The sequence below is a fragment of the Oncorhynchus mykiss genome, chromosome 9, assembly GCF_013265735.2.
Source record: "Oncorhynchus mykiss isolate Arlee chromosome 9, USDA_OmykA_1.1, whole genome shotgun sequence".
In the NCBI taxonomy this organism is placed as follows: Eukaryota; Metazoa; Chordata; class Actinopteri; order Salmoniformes; family Salmonidae; genus Oncorhynchus; species Oncorhynchus mykiss.
In genome coordinates, this window is record NC_048573.1 from 19,859,720 (window position 1) to 19,879,652 (window position 19,933).

Consider the following 19,933-nt stretch of genomic DNA (forward strand, 5'->3'; position numbering starts at 1 on the left):
AGAGAGAAAAAGTTGCGCTGTATTCGATGTTCTATCTCCAGCATGCAACAATAAAAAAATGCACAACACGAAATGTCATGTACCCAGTACTTCCAATTGCAACGTCATTACCTTAGTTTTAACCACACAATCAGTGATCTAAAGTTGAAGTAATATTTTACACAATGTATTCAAAATGATATGAACGAGATAGCAACAAAAAGCAAGCTGTAGATAAAAACAAAAAGTCCCTTCACCATTATGACTATAATTTAAAAACGTAGTCCTTTGTTCTGTCCTTCTTTATGAAATGGGCAATGGCAGGTTCATATAGCTTGTCTTTTGATTTTAAATCTGAAAGAAGTTATTTTTCGATTGAGGTCAAAGCCAGGGCTGACAGTCAGGCCTGTCCAGTGGTGTTCCTGGAATATGTCTTGAAAATGTTCTTTCTACTGATGCAGTGGACACTGGAATGGTGAAAACTAGACAGGTAAGCAGATACAATTGGTGCATACTATCAATTACTCTTCTGCTGGAGAAAGTGGAGCAGATCAGCCAGGCTCTTACCCTCGAAGTCAGACATGGAGTATATAACGGTGAGCTCTGTTTTAAGCCGCGGCAAATCAAAATTAGGGCCATAGTTTTCCTCGAGACTTGAGAATGCAACGTTTGGAAAGTTTGGTGTTTCCCTATATATTGATAACTTTTGTGGGTCAAGGAGGGCAAGGAACATGAGCCTTTCATGGTCATTGAACCTGTTTATTAGCTGACTGACAATGTTGTCAATGATCGCACTGTGTAGCTGTTGGTACTGCCCGCGAACGTCTCCTTGTATGTGTCCTGCGCCCCCGTCGGAACTCCGGTCTCACTCACAGTGTCCTCGTAGATGGAATCGAATTGTGGCGCAGTGTTATGATGGGGCCGCAGTCATGGCCTCTGGAATAAACGCCGTACAAACCAAGGTGAAAGAAACTTCCAGCAAACTCTGTTCATTCATTGCTATGCGCACTCTCTTAATCTGGTGATGTCACAAGGTGCTGGTAAACTAAAAGAATGCAAGATTTTTTTTCTCTCATCTTGGTGGCCTAGCAGCATTTTTCTCAAGATCTGTGTCCCCCCCAAAAATGTAACTCACTGTAGCTCGCAGGTGTGAAGTTGAGTTTTTGTGTCGACGTGCTGACTTTGTCAAACAGTCTAAATCTTTGAAACCAATTGTCCAGGTTGAGCTATTATCAGTGCTGAAGAGTAGGCAATTCCAACAGTAAAGCTTTTTTTGTTGGCTCACAGCCACGGATAGTGCTCATAATTATTAACTTGAAAATGCCTTTCAAAACTCTTTCCATCAAATCAGGCAGTGCAGGAGTTGGTCTCCCGGTCTGTACAAGATTACATTTTTAATTCAAAGTTAGTCTTGAAAAGGGCGATGCTAACAATTTAGCCACCTAATCGTCCTTGATTACTCTCTCTGCAGTTGCCATCGTTACATACACTCGCTGCAAAAAACTAGCCAGCTAGCTAGGTTCAAGTGTGAGAAAACAAGATACGGCTCGCTATTGGCTCTGAATTAGTGACGTATACATCATACAATTGTCCCACCTATTACAAGACAATTTCTGATTGGTTGATTTTACTGTCATTCCAAAATGCTGCTCTAATTGAAGTCGATATAAACGACATTGGCTGGTACTTTCTATTCAAAGCCTGAGGGTCTGGCCAATGAGCATTGAGCGCAGCTAGATTATTTTTTACTAAGGGACTACCAAAGAAAAATTCTGATTGGATATTTTTTCTCTCGGATATTAACCCTTCTTTTTCCAATACAAACTGAAGAAATTCAAAAGGAAGATCATTACAATTAAGACAAATAAATATTAAATCAATGATAAATATTAAATCAACTAAATGACATAATATATAAAAACATATACAGATTTGTATCTATCCTTAGGCACTCTCTGAGGTCATAGAGGGTCCTGACGGTTCCTCACTGTGTGAAAACCCCTGGTCCTAACCACAAGCTGTAGTAGCCACAACTGGGGCCTGTTCAGGAAGGGGTTCGATTAATCTCGCCCGGGCGCCCATGTAGGACTGTTTTACATTGGCTGAAAGTTGATTGCATTCGATTTGGAATGGGGCTGCCTCCCGGGTATGAGCCAGGTGTCCTGTTTAAAGCTCACAGCGAAGTCGGCCCAAAACAAAAGTGACCCAATTAAGAAGGATACTCCTTTCGGCCAGTGATTTGATGGGCCTTTGCCCGTTGCCCCGCAGCTCAGTATAATCGAATCCACTCAAGGATGTTGTTACAGAATGTTCAGATTCATTGGGAAAGACGGGCTCATTAGCATGGCTCAAACTGAATAAATAGAATAACAAACACATCAAACACATGGTTTCCATGAGTTATACCATTCCAGCGATGAAAATGTGGGTTAAAAAGTAAATAAAAGTATGAGGTTTTTTTTTCCACAGGCCGCAATCACACCATTCTTGAATGTTTCACATCATTGAATACCGCCCTGCATGATCTTGATAACTTCTAAACATGGAGATGTGTTAATTCAGGGATGCATCTGTCTGCTCACAGCATTACTGTGAAATAAACATATTGAGAGCTTGAATCATCATTGAGTAGTTACTTGGTGAAAAGCTCTATTATTCATGTTTTGTAGTGACTATGATTATAGCCTTATATTTTACATGGTCAAAGTATGATTTGATCCGATGTTCTACAATACTGACATCTGTGTAGATATTTTTTTCAAAACTAATGTGTGGTACTGTGCTCTATAATCACCAAGTCTAACGGTTGTATATTGAATAACAATGTTTGTAGTGAAACAAGAACATATTACAACTTTATTCACAATTCCAAAATAACAATGAATGACAGCATTGTCAGAATGAAAGTTACAGGTTGCGCCTGTAACCTGCATCCAACCAGGGGGCTAATTTAAGGGAGGGGGGGGGGTTGTAGGTCTCCTCAAATTTTTTGATTTACTATTATTTTTATTACTGGCCAATCTATCCCCTGTATGAATAAAAGTAATTTTGTTTTCCATTTTTGTTACATGCACATTATTCATACACAGTATTTTTTATACAAGGTATTACATGTCAGAAATAGTTTGATATACACATTACACCTGAAATGGTACTCAGGCATTTCCGGTATGCATGATATGGTGTTTTCAGTCCTAACTATTACACAGATTATGAGTTTCTAATCCCACCCCTCAGTTACTCTCAGCCCATCCCACCTACCTCCATATCTTGATTTCCATGTACAATATATTTCCAATATATATTTTGATCCCTTCCAACATTAGAAAGAAGAGAAATGGTCATTTCCAATGATAGGCAATTCTTGTTATAGTCAAACCAATGCCGCAGCCTCTTGACAACCCTGAAACATATGGATTCTAAAATGGGTGAAATCCTTATATTTCTTGCCACATTTCCCACAGACGTGGGGTTCGGTGACAGAGTGAAGTTTCACTATGTGGGTTTTAAGGTAGGATGCCAGAGCAAAGGTTTTTTCACAGTGATCACAGGTGAACGGCTTCTCTCCGGTGTGCAAGGCCGCATGGACTTTATATGATTCGTGTTGATAGAAACCCTTGCCACATTCGTCACAGGTATAAGTTGGGTCTTCGGTGTGGGTGCGTTCATGTCTCTTGAGCCCACGTTCACCTTTGAAGCCTTTCCCACAGTGGCTGCACACGAATGGCTTGCTGGTCAGGTGCGAAGCTTGATGAATCTTGAGGTAATAAGACCGGATAAAGGTCATTGGGCATTTGTCGCAAGAATACGGCTTGGAATCCGTGTGCGTCTTCTTATGGTCGTTAAGAGTATACTTGGTTTTGAAACACATCTGACATTGAGGGCACTGGAATGCTCTCTCTTCTGAATGAACACTTGCGTGGATTTTCAAATTTTTATTCTCTGCGAAACACTTCCCACATGTGGGACATTGGAATGGCTTCTCTCCCCTATGGACTGATGCTTGGTGCCGTTTGAGCTCAGAAGGGGTCTTGAAACCTTTCCCACACAATTCACAACGGTGAGCTCCTCCTCCACTGTGAGTTAGCTGGTGATTCTTGAGGTATTTCAACTTAACAAAGGTTTTTGGACATTTGTCACACGCATATGAATCTGAATTTGAATTGTGCAACATTGTGTGTTCCTTGAGACCACTTTTACTTTTAAAACACTTCTGACACACGAGGCATCGAAATGGTTTCTCTGTTGAATGAACGCTTGCGTGAGTGTCCAAATAATGCTTTGTTGCAAAGCACTTCCCACATGTTGGACACTCAAGTGGCTTCTCTCTTCTGTGGACCACTGCTTGGTGTATTCTGAGCTTCCAAGCAGTCGGGAAACATTTCCCGCATAATTCACAACAATAAGGTCTCTCTCCTGTGTGAGTCTGTTGATGCAGTTTTAAATTACTTGAATTCTTAAAAACCTTACCGCAGTCCAGACAGTGGTGCTCTTTCCTGGTGGTGGTAGTCTGTTTTTTCTTTATGTTGGGCCTTGGCTTTATGTTGTGAACATATTTGTCATTCGAGGTTTGTCCAGCTTTAGCATTCTCCTCCCATTGGTCATCAGCGTTTTCCTCACTTCCGTCTGATTCTGCCGCTGTGGGTTGCGCTTCTATTCTCTTCTTCTTCCTCCTGGGTCTGGTGGACACCACAGAGTCCCCACCTGGAGTTTGGGGGTCTGTACTTGGGGCCTGATTGTCTGTAGGCCTGCTTACTGGATTTTTGTCTGTAGGCGTGCTTGCTGCCTGTTTGTCTGTAGGCCTGCTTGCTGCCTGTTTGTCTGTAGGCCTGCTTGCTGCCTGTTTGTCTGTAGGCCTGCTTGCTGCCTGTTTGTCTGTAATAGCCACCTGTTTGATAGACTCAATGAGTGAGGAGGAAGGTATTTTAGCTAGAGATATAAATGACTGTTCCAACGCTATGGTTTTAGCTCTGATCGTGGTCTCCTTCTTGACATTTGTAGTGTTGTCAGCCTCACCACTGGGAGTTGGCACGTCAACCTGGGGAAAAAAAAGGGTTGCAATTTTTTGAATTATAACTCAGTCGCAGAGCAGCACCCAAGGGTACAACGGCAGTAGCAGTCAGTCCTGGGATTCAAGGATAATAATAGTAAAAGTCTCATTCTCACAGATAACGTCAACCCCATGTAAACATGTAAAATATAACAAACCTGAAAATCCTCTGCAAACTCTGGTGATAATGGTGCTTCTGTCCATTCCTCCTCTTCCTCTGTCCCTGGGGTTCTTTCCACTGTATTTTCAGGTACTTCCTTACTAACAGTCATCTCCAATAGCTTCATTTTCAGAGATTTAATCTCACTTTGACTCTGGCATATCTCTGAACGCAGTGCTTCAGTGCCTTTAGAGATCAACTGGTTGATTTTGGTGAGAGTCTGTTTCACGAACTGTTTCATCACACATGTCAACTGGACCTAGAATCAGAGAACAGATATACACTTATTTTTCATTCCACAACAACCTTTTTTCAAGCTGTTGATGTTTGTCATCATGGAGCAGGGTTGCCATGTCATCGGTTCTCTTGCCAAATTAGCCTATTTGAAAATCGTGTTGCGGGTTTTGCGTTTTTGGGCTACTTTATATACTGTATATAAGCTTCCTTTTCAGAGATTTAATCCCACTTTGACTCTGGCATATCTCTGAAAGCAGTGCTTCAGTGCCTTTAGAGATCAACTGGTTGATTTTGGTGAGAGTCTGTTTGCTGCCTGTTTGTTGTCTGTAGGCCTGCTTGCTGCCTGTTTGTGATTGTGTAATATATATATAAAAAAAACATAGTGGGGAAAACAAGTATTTGATAACCTGCAAAATCGGCAGTGTTTCCTACTTACAAAGCATGTAGAGGTCTGTAATTTTTTATCATAGGTACACTTCAACTGTGAGAGACGGAATCTAAAACAAAAATCCAGAAAATCACATTGTATGATTTTTAAGTAATGAATTTGCATTTTATTGCATGACATAAGTATTTGATCACCTACCAACCAGTAAGAATTCCGGCTCTCACAGACCTGTTAGTTTTTCTTTAAGAAGCCCTCCTGTTCTCCACTCATTACCTCTAGCAGTTTGTGGTCTTGACATCTGGCACATAATGGCACAATTGCCAGAAAATAGCCAAACGAATTGTGATTCTTGCGCAGAGACTTCGAGATCCTCTGTCCAACTTTCATCACTCAAACTCTACTGTTGGATTTATCTATAGTTATGCACATGTGCAAAGGCGATTTATTTACAATTATAAACTGAGTGGTTTGACACCTGAATGCTGATTGGCTGACAGCCGTGGTATGTCAGACATTTATTTTTACTGGTCTAATTATGTTGGTAACCAGTTTATAATAGCAATAAGGCACTGCGTTGCGTCGTGCATAAGAACTGCCCTTAGTGGTGGTATATTGACCATATACCAAACCCCCTTTGGCCTTAATGCTTAATCATTTCAGTCAAATCAACATCCATTGATGTAAAATGATCTGGCAAATTTGCAGTCTATCACAGTGCAATCCGTTTTGTCACCAAAGCCCCATATACTACCCACCATTGCGATCTGTACGCTCTCGTTGGCTGGCCCTCGCTTCATACTCGTCGCCAAACCCACTGGCTCCATGTCATCTACAAGACCCTGCTAGGTAAAGTCCCCCCTTATCTCAGTTCGCTGGTCACCATAGCATCTCCCACCTGTAGCACACGCTCCAGCAGGTATATCTCTCTAGTCACCCCCAAAACCAATTCTTTCTTTGGCCGCCTCTCCTTCCAGTTCTCTGCTGTCAATGACTGGAACGAACTACAAAAATCTCTGAAACTGGAAACACTTATCTCCCTCACTAGCTTTAAGCACCAACTGTCAGAGCAGCTCACAGATTACTGCACCTGTACATAGCCCACCTATAATTTAGCCCAAACAACTACCTCTTTCCCTACTGTATTTAATTTATTTATTTTGCTCCTTTGCACCCCATTATTTTTATTTCTACTTTGCACATTCTTCCATTGCAAATCTACCATTCCAGTGTTTTACTTGCTATATTGTATTTACTTTGCCACCATGGCCTTTTTTTGCCTTTACCTCCCTTATCTCACCTCATTTGCTCACATCGTATATAGACTTGTTTATACTGTACTATTGACTGTATGTTTGTTTTACTCCATGTGTAACTCTGTGTCGTTGTATGTGTCGAACTGCTTTGCTTTATCTTGGCCAGGTCGCAATTGTAAATGAGAACTTGTTCTCAACTTGCCTACCTGGTTAAATAAAGGTGAAATAAAAAAATAAAAAATAAGGTTGAATTATGTTTTTTTTCTTGCACATATTCAGATTCCTTTATTACATCACGTTAACTCGCTATAACGTTTTTTTTTGTCTTACTTCGATATTTAAATGATAATGCCAGAGAAGCCGGTGTTTGGAGGATATATTGGCACGGGTGTTGTTTCGTCTCGGGCCGGCAAACCGTGCCAATATATCCACCCAAAAACACCAGCTTCGAGGGTATTATCACTTTTTTATATACATGGATGGTTGTTAAGGCATTCATTTTAAAGTCATAGATTTAGCCAGTGGTAACTTGTGGAATAGACACTGGCTGGAATGCAGTTTTAACCAATCAGCATTCAGGATTAGACCCACCCGTTGTATAATAATTTTTAATTCACTCGATAATGTTATTCAATTAAAATAATTTTTATTTCCTGGGAGGGGACTTCATGTGTGGTGAAGAATGGTACATACAAGACACATTACATAACACAAAAACATGTAGGCTACAGTACAATACAACAACAAAAAAACGTATATTAAGGAATTTGATGGATGTTGGCACAAAACTAGAAGCTGCTCTCAGATTTTTTTTTAATGGAGAAAGTGTTTATTGGTTCAAATGTGGCAGCTCTCTTGGCTGCCAGAAAAAAAGACATTGGGCTAGTTTTCCCGGCATGTGGGCGGGTTTTGAGAAATATTAGCACAACCTGGCAACTCTACCCTGGATGCAGTTTCCTTTAGACGGGCCAGCAGCAAAGTAAAAATGGGCTTTATCGTAAAAATGTATGAAAACACAGCATTAGGGTTAGCAGTGTGGTTAATGTTATGTTTAAAATCAGATTTGATGACATTGTGGCTGTGCCAGCTAGTGACCACTCTGCAGTGCTGCCTCCAGTATTTTATTTATTTATTTAACCTTTATTTAAACTACAGTACATGAGTCTTCTCAATAAATGCCAACCTGCACTATCAATAGCAAACTAATTAGCACATACGTTAACAGTTTGAACTTGTAGAAGCAAAGTTAGCCACTTACTTTAACCTCCGACTTGGATTCTCTTTCAAATTCCCCCGTCTCCCCTGCATCAATGTCTGTCCTGTCTTGTGTGGAAAAGACTAAGACCGCCATACATTTCTCAATTTCATCCTCCAACGACGTCATTAATTCATCCATAACAAAGACCAACTCATTATGGTAAGGATCAGGCTGCCACATCTTGTATTTGATAGTTAATTAGCTATCAACCGCTAACGTTAAAATGTTAAGCACAACAACCACAGACCGTTTGACGCCAACGGATGTATTCTTCTACGAGAAGCTTGACATTGCTGTATATTATATTGAAAGGCGCGTTACTGCCACCTGCTGTACTGGATGTTAACACGTAGTCCCTCCTCCAACAGCCTCGTGCGCCCTCTAATGGTCGGTCTTGTAGCACGTTCTCTGCAACTTCGCATCGAAACAACGAAGGAAATAATGCAGTCTTTCGCTGTAAAGGTGTTTTCTTCATAGCACACATTCGGGGAAAATTATTTCCATAAAATAATGTGATATCTCAATGCACCGCAACGAATAATGTCCCATTCGGTGAGCAAGGCATCTATTCCTGTCGAGTCATCATAATGACTTGGATTTGCAATATCCAGCTGACTCACACACTGCAATCATTGATTGCTCTCTATTTTAATGTCTACGTATTAAGGAACAGTATCATTGAAGCATAATGTATGCCTTATATAGCGATGCCTGTCTTGATGCTGAATGAACCAGACACTGGTTCCACGCGTTTCCCTTTCTAAGAGGTAAGTATATACCGCCACCTGTTGTGCACTACTAGATAGTGCAATGACCTTGCTAAAGGGTCTGTAGACCGTGCTTTCCTGATGAAGTCACATGGTCATGTGAAAACTCCTGGTCCTAACCACAAGCTACAGGGGCCACAACTGGGGCCTGTTCAGAGAGATGTTGTTACAGAAAGTTACATTCAGAAACATGTTGTGTAGAACAGATATGATTGGTTGTTAGAATAAGGAATCGTGTCAGCTTTATTCATTCTATAGGCAACTGTCAGAATGTTTCACATCATTGACTACAGCCCTGCATGATCTCGATGACTTCTAAACACGGAGATGTGTTACTTCAGGGAGGGTGTCAAGTCTGCTTACAGTATTACTGTGAAATAAACCTATTGGGGGCTTGAGTCATCATTGAGTAGTTACTGGGTGAAAGTCTCTTATTCATGTTTTGTAGTGGCTATCATTATAGCCTTATATTTTACATGTTCAACATATGATTTTGTTCAGATGTTCATCTATTGAACAATACTGACATCTGTCTAAACAAATGACTTAAAAACAAATGTGTAGTACTGCGCTCTATCATAGCCAAGTCTAAAGGTTGTATATTGATTAACAAGGAAACATGCATGTTTGTAGTGAAACAAGAACATTAGAACTTTAATCACAATTCCAAAATAACAATGACTGACAAAGCATTGTCAGAATGAAAGTTTAACCTGCATCCAACCAGAGGTGCAATTTAAGAGTTATAGATCCCCTGGTATGATTTTATTACTGGCCAAGTCTGTAGACATAAAAAAAACAATCTATTCAAAACAAATGTTATTGGTACTGTGCAAGGAAACATGCATGTTTGTAGTGAAAACATAACATATTACACCTTATAACAACAATAAGTCGTCAAACCAACGCTGCAGCCTCCTCTTGACAACCCTGAAACATATGGATTCTGAAATGGGTGAAATCCTTATATTTCCTGCCACATTTCCCACAGACGTGGGGTTTGGTGACAGAGTGATGATTTGCGATGTGGGTTTTAAGGTAGGACGCCAGAGCAAAGGTTTTACTGCAGTAATCACAGGTGAACGGCTTCTCTCCGGTGTGCAAGGCCGCATGGACTTGAAACGATTCGTGTTGATAGAAACCCTTGCCACATTCGTCACAGGTATAAGTTGGGTCTTCGGTGTGGGTGCGTTCGTGTCCCTTGAGCCCACGTTCACCTTTGAAGCCTTTCCCACAGTGGCTGCACACGAATGGCTTGCTGGTCAGGTGCGAGATCTCATGCCTTCTGAGGTAATGTGACCGGATAAAGGTCATTGGGCATTTGTCGCAAGAATACGGCTTGGAATCCGTGTGCGTCTTCTTATGGGCATTAAGAGTATACTTGGTTTTGAAACACATCTGACATTGAGGGCACTGGAATGCTCTCTCCCCTGAATGAACACTTGTGTGAATTTTCAAATTTGTCTTTGTTGCGAAGCATTTCCCACATGTGGGACATTGGAATGGCTTCTCTCCCCTATGGACTGATGCTTGGTGTTGTTTGAGCTGAGAAGGAGTCTTGAAACCTTTCCCACACAATTCACAACGGTGAGATCCTCCTCCACTGTGAGTTAGCTGGTGATTCTTGAGGTATTTCAACTTAACAAAGGTTTTTGGACATTTGTCACACGCATATGAATCTGAATTTGAATTGTGCATCGTTGTGTGTTCCTTGAAGCCCTTTTTACTTTTAAAACACTTCTGACACACGAGGCATCGGAACGGTTTCTCTGTTGAATGAACGCTTGCGTGAGTGTCCAAATAACTCTTTGTTGCAAAGCACTTCCCACATGTTGGACACTCAAGTGGCTTCTCTCTTCTGTGGACCACTGCTTGGTGTATTCTGAGCTTCCAAGCAGTCGGGAAACATTTCCCGCATAATTCACAACAATAAGGTCTCTCTCCTGTGTGAGTCTGTTGATGCAGTTTTAAATTACTTGAATTCTTAAAAACCTTACCGCAGTCCAGACAGTGGTGCTCTTTCCTGGTGGTGGTAGTCTGTTTTTTCTTTATGTTGGGCCTTGGCTTTATGTTGTGAACATATTTGTCATTCGAGGTTTGTCCAGCTTTAGCATTCTCCTCCCATTGGTCATCAGCGTTTTCCTCACTTCCGTCTGATTCTGCCGCTGTGGGTTGCGCTTCTATTCTCGTCTTCTTCCTCCTGGGTCTGGTGGACACCACAGAGTCCCCACCTGGAGTTTGGGGGTCTGTACTTGGGGCCTGATTGTCTGTAGGCCTGCTTACTGGATTTTTGTCTGTAGGCGTGCTTGCTGCCTGTTTGTCTGTAGGCCTGCTTGCTGCCTGTTTGTCTGTAGGCCTGCTTGCTGCCTGTTTGTCTGTAGGCCTGCTTGCTGCCTGTTTGTCTGTAGGCCTGCTCGCTGCCTGTTTGTCTGTAGGCCTGCTTGCTGCCTGTTTGTCTGTAATAGCCACCTGTTTGATAGACTCAATGAGTGAGGAGGAAGGTATTTTAGCTAGAGATATAAATGACTGTTCCAACGCTATGGTTTTAGCTCTGATCGTGGTCTCCTTCTTGACATTTGTAGTGTTGTCAGCCTCACCACTGGGAGTTGGCACGTCAACCTGGGGGGAAAAAAGCATTGCAATTTTTTAGAATGTAACTCAGTAGCAGAGCAGCGCCCAAGGGTACAACGGCAGTACCAGGATTTATTTAACAAGGCAAGTCAGTTAAGAAAAAAATCTTATTTTCAATGACAATTGAACTGGTTAACTGCCTTATTCAGGGGCAGAACAAACGATTTTTACCTTTACCTTGTCAGCTCAGGGATTTGATCTTGCAACCTTCTGGTTACTAGTCCAATGCTCTAACCACTAGGCTACCTGCCACCCAGGATAATAATAGTAAAAGTCTCATTCTCACAGATAACGTCAACACCATGGTCGGACTGCACATTTCTTGTAAACATGTCAAATATAACAAACCTTAAAATCCTCTGCAAACTCTGGTGATAATGATCCTTCTGTCCATTCCTCCTCTTCCTCTGTCCCTGGGGTTCTTTCCACTGTATTTTCAGGTACTTCCTTACTAACAGTCATCTCCAATAGCTTCATTTTCAGAGATTTCATCTCACTTTGACTCTGGCATATCTCTGAACGCAGTGCTTCAGTGCCTTTAGAGATCAACTGGTTGATTTTGGCGTGAGTCTGTTTCACGAACTTTTTCATCACACATGTCAACACGACCTACAATAAGAGAACAGGATACTTATGATTAACACGGAAGATAACATTTCGTATTTGTAGAAGTAAAGTCGGCCACTTACTTTTAGCAACTTGGATTCTCTTTCAATTTCCCCTGTCTCTCCTGCATCAATGTCTGTGCTGTATTGTGTTGAGGAGACCGACAACGCCATACATTTGCAAATTTCCTCCTCCAACGACATGATTAATTCATCCATAATAGAGACCAACTCATTGTGGAAAGGATCGGGCTGCCACATCTTGAATTTGGTAGTTAATTATGAACCGCTATGTTACATTTTTAACAAAAAAACGGATGAAATTGAACACACAGATATTTCAACGACAGTACAGTAGATATATCCTTCTGCCAGCTTGACATGACAGAGAAAGGTGCGTTACTGCCACCTGCTGTACTGGATGTCAAAACTTAGTCCCTCCTCCAACAGCCTCATGCGCCCTCTAGTGGTCCATCTTTATTTTTTGTAATTTAGCAGACGCCATTAACCAGAGCGATTTACAGGAGCAATTAGGGTTAAGTGCTTTGCTCAAGGATACTTAAAATAACAAATTTAATAAAAAATGATATTTTTTTCACCTAGTCAGCTCATGGATTTGAACCAGCAACCTTTTGGTTACTGGCCAAACGCTCTTAACTGCTAGGCCACCATCTTGTTACATGAGCCCTGCAAATTTTCCATCAAAACATTGAAGAAAATAGAGTAGTGGAGGTGTCATATAACACCTATCGGTCCAACAGGGAAATGGTTCCAATAATTTTTAAACCATTCATTTTTCCCATAGAGAATTTTAGAAACACTTAAAATAAGGGATGTGTTTCGTGTAGGCTTATGTTTTGGTAACCATGTAATCTCTCTCGGACAAGGTGACTTTTATTAATATATTCTGTTCTATTTACTCTGGATTCTAAAATGTTAATTAGTATCGAAGTAGACATCATCCCTGCAAGTTCATGCACATCTTCTCCAGCTGACACCTTTGCTAACAGGTATTGTGTCAATTGAAAACTTTCACAAGACAGTTCACAGAATTGTCAATTTAATGAAATGTAGCCAATTTATTTATTACTACATGTAGCTAACATTAGATAGCTAATGCCGAGATGCTTACCTTTGCCTCGTTTTGTCAGTCTCGTTCAGGTCATCATGGCTTTTGTAGCCACATTAGCAGCTAATTAGCATTTCATTTTTGAGGGTAAATACAAAAGTCACCATGTCCTAGAGAGATTTACATGGTTATCAAAACGTCACACCAGGGTAAGCCTACACGAAACACAGCCCTTAATTTGAAGTGTTTCTAAAATCCCCTATTAGAATAATGATTGGATCTATTTCCTTGTTTGACCGCTATGTTTTATAGGTAATATGATTCATACTGTGGTACTATATAATGGAGTCTTTCACTGTAAAAATCTTTTCTTCATAAGCACAATTTTGGGCAAAATTGTTTCCATTAAATAATGTGATATTTCAATACACAGCAACTGATAATGTCCCATTCAGTGACCAAGGCATCTACCCCTGTCGAGTCATCATAATGACTTGGATTTGCAATATCCAGCTGACTCACACACTGCAATCATTGATTGCTCTCTATTTTAATAATTATGCATTATTAATGAACAGTGTCATTGTAACATAATGCATGCCTTATATAGTGCTACCTGTCTGGATGCTGAATGAACCAGAAACTGTAAGTTATCTGTGTTTGAAATTCCCAGTGGTGTAATGTACAGATCCGCCCCTTTCTTTCCAATTTTCGCTTAAGTAAAAATTATTTAAAGTACTTTAAAGTATTTTGGAGGGGTATCTGTACTTTACTTTACTATTTATATTTTTTGACAATTATTACTTTTACTTCACTACATTCCGAAAGAAAATTATGTACTTTTTATTCCATACATTTTCCCTGACACCCAAAAGTACTCGTTACATTTTGAATTCTTAGCAGGACAGAAAATGGGCCAATTCGCTTATCAAGAGAACATTCCTGGTCATCTTTACTGCCACTGTTCTGGCGGACTCACTAACACAAATGCTTTGTTTTTAAATTCTGTCTGAGTGTTAGAGTGAGACCCTGGCTATCCGCAAATACAAATAAATAAAATAAAATTGTGCCTTCTGGTTTAATATAAGGATTTTTTTTTTTTTTATTGTAAAAACTTTTGATACTTAAGTATATTTTAGCAACTACATTTAATTTGGATACTTAAGTATATTTAAAACAAAATACTTTTAGACCTTTACTCAAGTAGTATTTTACTGGGTGACTTTCACTTTTACTTGAGTCATTTTCTATTAAGGTATCTTTACTTTTACTCAAGTATGTTAATTTTTTTGTACTTTTTTCACCCATGGAAATTCCTAGTTTCAAAGCGTTTATATTAAGTTTATTTTTTATTTTATTTTATTTTATTTTACCTTTATTTAACCAGGTAGGCAAGTTGAGAACAAGTTCTCATTTACAATTGCGACCTGGCCAAGATAAAGCAAAGCAGTTCGACAGATACAACAACACAGAGTTACACATGGAGTAAAACAAACATACAGTCAATAATAAAGTATAAACAAGTCTATATACAATGTGAGCAAATGAGGTGAGATAAGGGAGGTAAAGGCAAAAAAGGCCTTGGTGGCAAGGTAAATACAATATAGCAAGTAAAACACTGGAATGGTAGTTTTGCAATGGAAGAATGTGCAAAGTAGAAATAAAAATAATGGGGTGCAAAGGAGCAGAATAAATAAATAAATTAAATACAGTTGGGAAAGAGGTAGTTGATAGGGCTAAATTATATGTGGGCTATGTACAGGTGCAGTAATCTGTGAGCTGCTCTGACAGTTGGTGCTTAAAGCTAGTGAGGGAGATAAGTGTTTCCAGTTTCAGAGATTTTTGTAGTTCGTTCCAGTCATTGGCAGCAGAGAACTGGAAAGAGAGGCGGCCAAAGAAAGAATTGGTTTTGGGGGTGACTAGAGAGATATACCTGCTGGAGCGTGTGCTACAGGTGGGAGATGCTATGGTGACCAGCGAGCTGAGATAAGGGGGGACTTTACCTAGCAGGGTCTTGTAGATGACATGGAGCCAGTGGGTTTGGCGACGAGTATGAAGCGAGGGCCAGCCAACGAGAGCGTACAGGTCGCAATGGTGGGTAGTGTATGGGGCTTTGGTGACAAAACGGATTGCACTGTGATAGACTGCATCCAGTTTGTTGAGTAGGGTATTGGAGGCTATTTTGTAAATTACATCGCCAAAGTCGAGGATTGGTAGGATGGTCAGTTTTACAAGGGTATGTTTGGCAGCATGAGTGAAGGATGCTTTGTTGCGAAATAGGAAGCCAATTCTAGATTTAACTTTGGATTGGAGATGTTTGATATGGGTCTGGAAGGAGAGTTTACAGTCTAACCAGACACCTAAGTATTTGTAGTTGTCCACGTATTCTAAGTCAGAGCCGTCCAGAGTAGTGATGTTGGACAGGCGGGTAGGTGCAGGTAGTGATCGGTTGAAGAGCATGCATTTAGTTTTACTTGTATTTAAGAGCAGTTGGAGGCCACGGAAGGAGAGTTGTATGGCATTGAAGCTTGCCTGGAGGGTTGTTAACACAGTGTCCAAAGAAGGGCCGGAAGTATACAGAATGGTGTCGTCTGCGTAGAGGTGGATCAGAGACTCACCAGCAGCAAGAGCGACCTCATTGATGTATACAGAGAAGAGAGTCGGTCCAAGAATTGAACCCTGTGGCACCCCCATAGAGACTGCCAGAGGTCCGGACAACAGACCCTCAGATTTGACACACTGAACTCTATCAGAGAAGTAGTTGGTGAACCAGGTGAGGCAATCATTTGAGAAACCAAGGCTGTTGAGTCTGCCGATGAGGATGTGGTGATTGACAGAGTCGAAAGCCTTGGCCAGATCAATGAATACGGCTGCACAGTAATGAAAAAAAAAAAGTTGTGGTATATGGTAGACGTATGCATATAAATCAAGGCCCATTCTCGGAAATCAGTGACAATTGTTCTGTTGATTGATTGGATTGATTCTGGAGAGAAAGCGCGCTACCACACTTGCATATAGCAATTTTGCTCGCTTGACCTTATGCAGTTCACCTTTAAAAAAGTGGGCGTGTATTTCGAATTGCTTGCAAAAGAAAAACGGAGCTTTATATTGTCGCAAACCCGTGTGTCGCGAAGCAAGCCGCCCGTGTGAAGATGGCGGCTGAGCTGCACCCGTGTAGCGGAAAGCTAATCGGACTGTCGAATTCGAACCGAACCGCTCAGCGGAACCAACCAGTCCAGGAGTTTAACCACGGGTTGGTTCTAAGCAGAGAGCCGCTGAAAGACCGTGATGTATTCACCGTCCGTATTGACAAGAAGGTAAATAGAACTGTCACTTTCGGAAGGGGGAGAGTGCAGCTAACGCGTTAGTGCCAGTGGGGACCGGGTCTCTTGTCCGCAGTGGTGCTTGGGCGTGCGCTGTATGACAATCAAGCAGTACGGGATTTACAGCTATAATTTTAGTTAAATCCTGTCCAAAATGCACTAACATGTTTTTTTTAATGTTCTATTGACAACTTAAAGTGTTTACCATAATTAGCGAGTTAGCATGGGGTGGAGTTTGTGTGGTCCCGTTAATGTTTTTGAAGGTGGCTAGCTACGTTATGCTTGTTAGCCATCTAAACTAGCTATCTTTGCTACCGATTGCCAGTCTAGCTCTACAGTAGTTATCTGAGTTATAGCTAACGTTAGCCGTACTAGCGAGCTTTTTTTTGTGTGTTGATCGAACCAGTAGGTGCATCGCTGTCAACACGATAGGTTAACGTTAGCTAGTAGCAAGCCGTTGAAAACTAGCTAACTAGTTAGTTAGACTAGTTAAGTCAATTGCCTATTATTACCACGACCAACATTGAGCCAGGTAGGTTCAGTTGAATAGAAAACTTAGCTCGTTTAACGTTAGCCATGATTTTACTTGGTTGACATGCAAGGTATAGCTAACGTTAGCTAGGTAGGTCATTTTTGACAGCATCACTCCAACTAGCTAAGCTAGCCACAGTCACTTGGTTGACAGCATCATTCCAGTTGGTGACATGTCCAGCTAGTACTAGCTAGTAGTCAGAGGACGTCTACCTAATAACATCTAGACGAGAGAAGCCTACTGGTTGATTCAAGTTAACCTGTCTGCCAGGTAGCCCCTATGTCACTACTGTGGTCTTGACAATGGATGCATACAGTAGAACCCCATTTAATATGTTCTTGGTGGTTTTGTTAAGCAAAAGACGGTGGGTAAAGGGCAAAGCAGATCTCAGTATTATCCTAGTTGGTGCACCACAGCTCTTTGGTCAGATAATTTACAAATGTTGACAAAAACAACTGACCGGTCTGTGTCAGTGGCTAGGGGAAAACCTCTCCCTATTCTGCACAGGCTTATTCCTGAAAAACATAGCTGTAGTTTCTATGTGATGCACATTGTTTTGAGCCCTAATCTATCATCATGTAGTCTTAGGCTAAGGGTTAGTTACTGTTAAAGGTCTACCTGCCTGTGCAGCATTTAGATTCCTTATCTCCATGCCGACCGCAGCAACTAGTTTGCCTGTTATCCAATTATAATGTCAGATAGCCGGCCTGTTGCCATGATTACTGGTCTGCTGGCCTGATGGTTTGTCAACAACATAGCAGCAGTCATTGTCCCTCTCAAACCTGTGTGGGTTGTTGGCAGAGGGCAATAGTACTGTTTCCTCCAATGCCTTGGTGTCAACTGGGGTGGCACACAGCTCAGTGAACACAGAGGGCAACCGAACATATGTTCCGTATCTTTAATCAGCGAGAAAGAATCCGTCAAATAAAAAAAGAGACGCTTACTGTAGCAGTTTTGCACAGAAAGATCCATACAGCTATGGAGCCTCCATCCGACGAAACTACACTCCTGCCACACTTCCTAAGTGACGCTTACGTTCAGAGCCAGATGGCTATTTAGTGCAGGTGGTTGCCTCTTGTTTTTCGTAAAGAAGCATTTTAACATGGAGATATGGCCGTGTGAGGACACTAACCCTATCAAGGTGTGTATCACTATCAATTTAACCTTTTTGTTCTTTCGCTGATATGAAAGATACGATCCTAATGCTTCCAATACCTTACCACAAGGTAATGTTCAGATTGAGTGTCGGGGCTCTTAACAAAACACCCCCGTGCAGAATACATTTTTAATCAAATCAAATGTATTTATATAGCCTTTCGTACATCAGCTGATATCTCAAAGTGCTGTACAGAATCCCAGCCTAAAACCCCAAACAGCATGCAATGCAGGTGTAGAAGCACGGTGGCTCGGAAAAACTCCCTAGAAAGGCCAAAACCTAGGAAGAAACCTAGAGGTACCAGGCTATGAGGGGTGGCCAGTGCTCTTCTGGCTGTGCCGGGTGGAGATTATAACAGAACATGGCCTAGATGTTCAAATGTTCATAAATGACCAGCATGGTCAAATAATAATAATCACAGTAGTTGTCGAGGGTGCAGCAAGTCAGCCCCTCACGAGTAAAGTTGGCTTTTCATAGCCATATCTCTACCGCGCCTGCTGTCTCTAGAGAGTTGAAAACGGCATGTCTGGGACAGGTAGCACGTCCGGTGAACAGGTCAGGATTCCATAGCCGCAGGCAGAGCAGTTGAAACTGGAGCAGCAGCACGGCCAGGTGGACTGGGGACAGCAAGGAGTCATCATGCCAGGTAGTCCTGAGGCATGGTCCTAGGACTCAGGTTCTCCGAGAGAGAGAATTAGAGAGGGCATACTTAAATTCACACAGGACACAGGATAAGACAGGAGAAGTACTCCAGATATAACAAACTGACCCTAGCCCCCCCCAACACATAAACTACTGCAGCATAAATACTGGAGGCTGAGACAGGAGGGGTTGGGAGACACTTGTCCCCATCCGATGATACCCCCGGACAGGACCAAACAGGAAGGATATAACCCCACCCACTTTGCCAAAGCACAGCCCCCACACCACTAGAGGGATATCTTCAACCACCAACTTAGGACCAACCAACGAGTATAGCCCACAAAGATCTCCACCACGGCACAACCCAAGGGGGCGCGCCAACTCAGACAGGGAGATCACATCAGTGACTCAACCCACCAAGTCACGCACCCCTCCTAGGGACGGCATGAAAGAGCACCAGTAAGCCAGTGACTCAGCCCCTGTAATGGGGTTAGAGGCAGAGAATCCCAGTGGAAAGAGGGGAACCGGACAGGCAGAGACAGCAAGGGCGGTTCGTTGCTCCAGAGCCTTTCCGCTCACCTTCACACTCCTGGGCCAGACTACACTCAATCATATGACCCACTGAAGAGATGAGTCTTCAATAAAGACTTAAAGGTTGAGACCGAGTTTGCGTCTCTGACATGGGTAGGCAGACCATTCCATAAAAATTGAGCTCTATAGGAGAAAGCCCTGCCTCCAGCTGTTTGCTTAGAAATTCTAGGGATAGTTAGGAGGCCTGCATCTTGTGACCGTAGCGTAAGTGTAGGTATGTACGGCAGGACCAAATCAGAGAGATTGGTAGGACCAAGCCCATGTAATTCTTTGTAGGTTAGCAGTAAAAGCT

General features: G+C 41.7%; 3 protein-coding genes across 12 annotated transcripts in view; 1 reads left to right on the forward strand and 2 right to left on the reverse strand.

Annotated features, from left to right (window-relative positions):
- Window positions 1-3,063: 3,063 nt before the first annotated feature.
- LOC110531695 (oocyte zinc finger protein XlCOF6) lies at window positions 3,064-8,618 on the reverse strand. Its single transcript, XM_021615015.2, has 3 exons — window positions 8,326-8,618; window positions 5,188-5,448; window positions 3,064-5,017 (listed from the first exon to the last, which is right to left on the reverse strand). The coding sequence occupies exons 1-3, from the start codon at window positions 8,503-8,505 to the stop codon at window positions 3,353-3,355; spliced, it is 2,106 nt and encodes a 701-aa protein (XP_021470690.2). The 5' UTR covers window positions 8,506-8,618; the 3' UTR covers window positions 3,064-3,352.
- Window positions 8,619-9,718: 1,100 nt separating this feature from the next.
- Window positions 9,719-12,737, reverse strand: LOC110531696 (zinc finger protein 436). Its single transcript, XM_021615016.2, has 3 exons — window positions 12,413-12,737; window positions 12,072-12,332; window positions 9,719-11,711 (listed from the first exon to the last, which is right to left on the reverse strand). The coding sequence occupies exons 1-3, from the start codon at window positions 12,587-12,589 to the stop codon at window positions 9,990-9,992; spliced, it is 2,160 nt and encodes a 719-aa protein (XP_021470691.2). The 5' UTR covers window positions 12,590-12,737; the 3' UTR covers window positions 9,719-9,989.
- A 3,764-nt stretch (window positions 12,738-16,501) lies between these two features.
- The window catches only part of LOC110531697 (neuralized-like protein 4), a 37,918-nt gene continuing 34,486 nt past the window's right edge, over window positions 16,502-19,933 (forward strand). For 5 of the 10 annotated variants that reach the window (XM_021615017.2, XM_021615019.2, XM_021615020.2 and 2 more), the window contains exon 1: window positions 16,502-16,714. In XM_021615017.2, the coding sequence (XP_021470692.2) occupies window positions 16,550-16,714 (165 nt within the window). In that variant the 5' untranslated portion in view covers window positions 16,502-16,549. The remainder of the gene's footprint in view (window positions 16,715-19,933) is intronic. The other 5 variants (XM_021615021.2, XM_021615022.2, XM_021615024.2 and 2 more) reach the window with 1 other exon arrangement.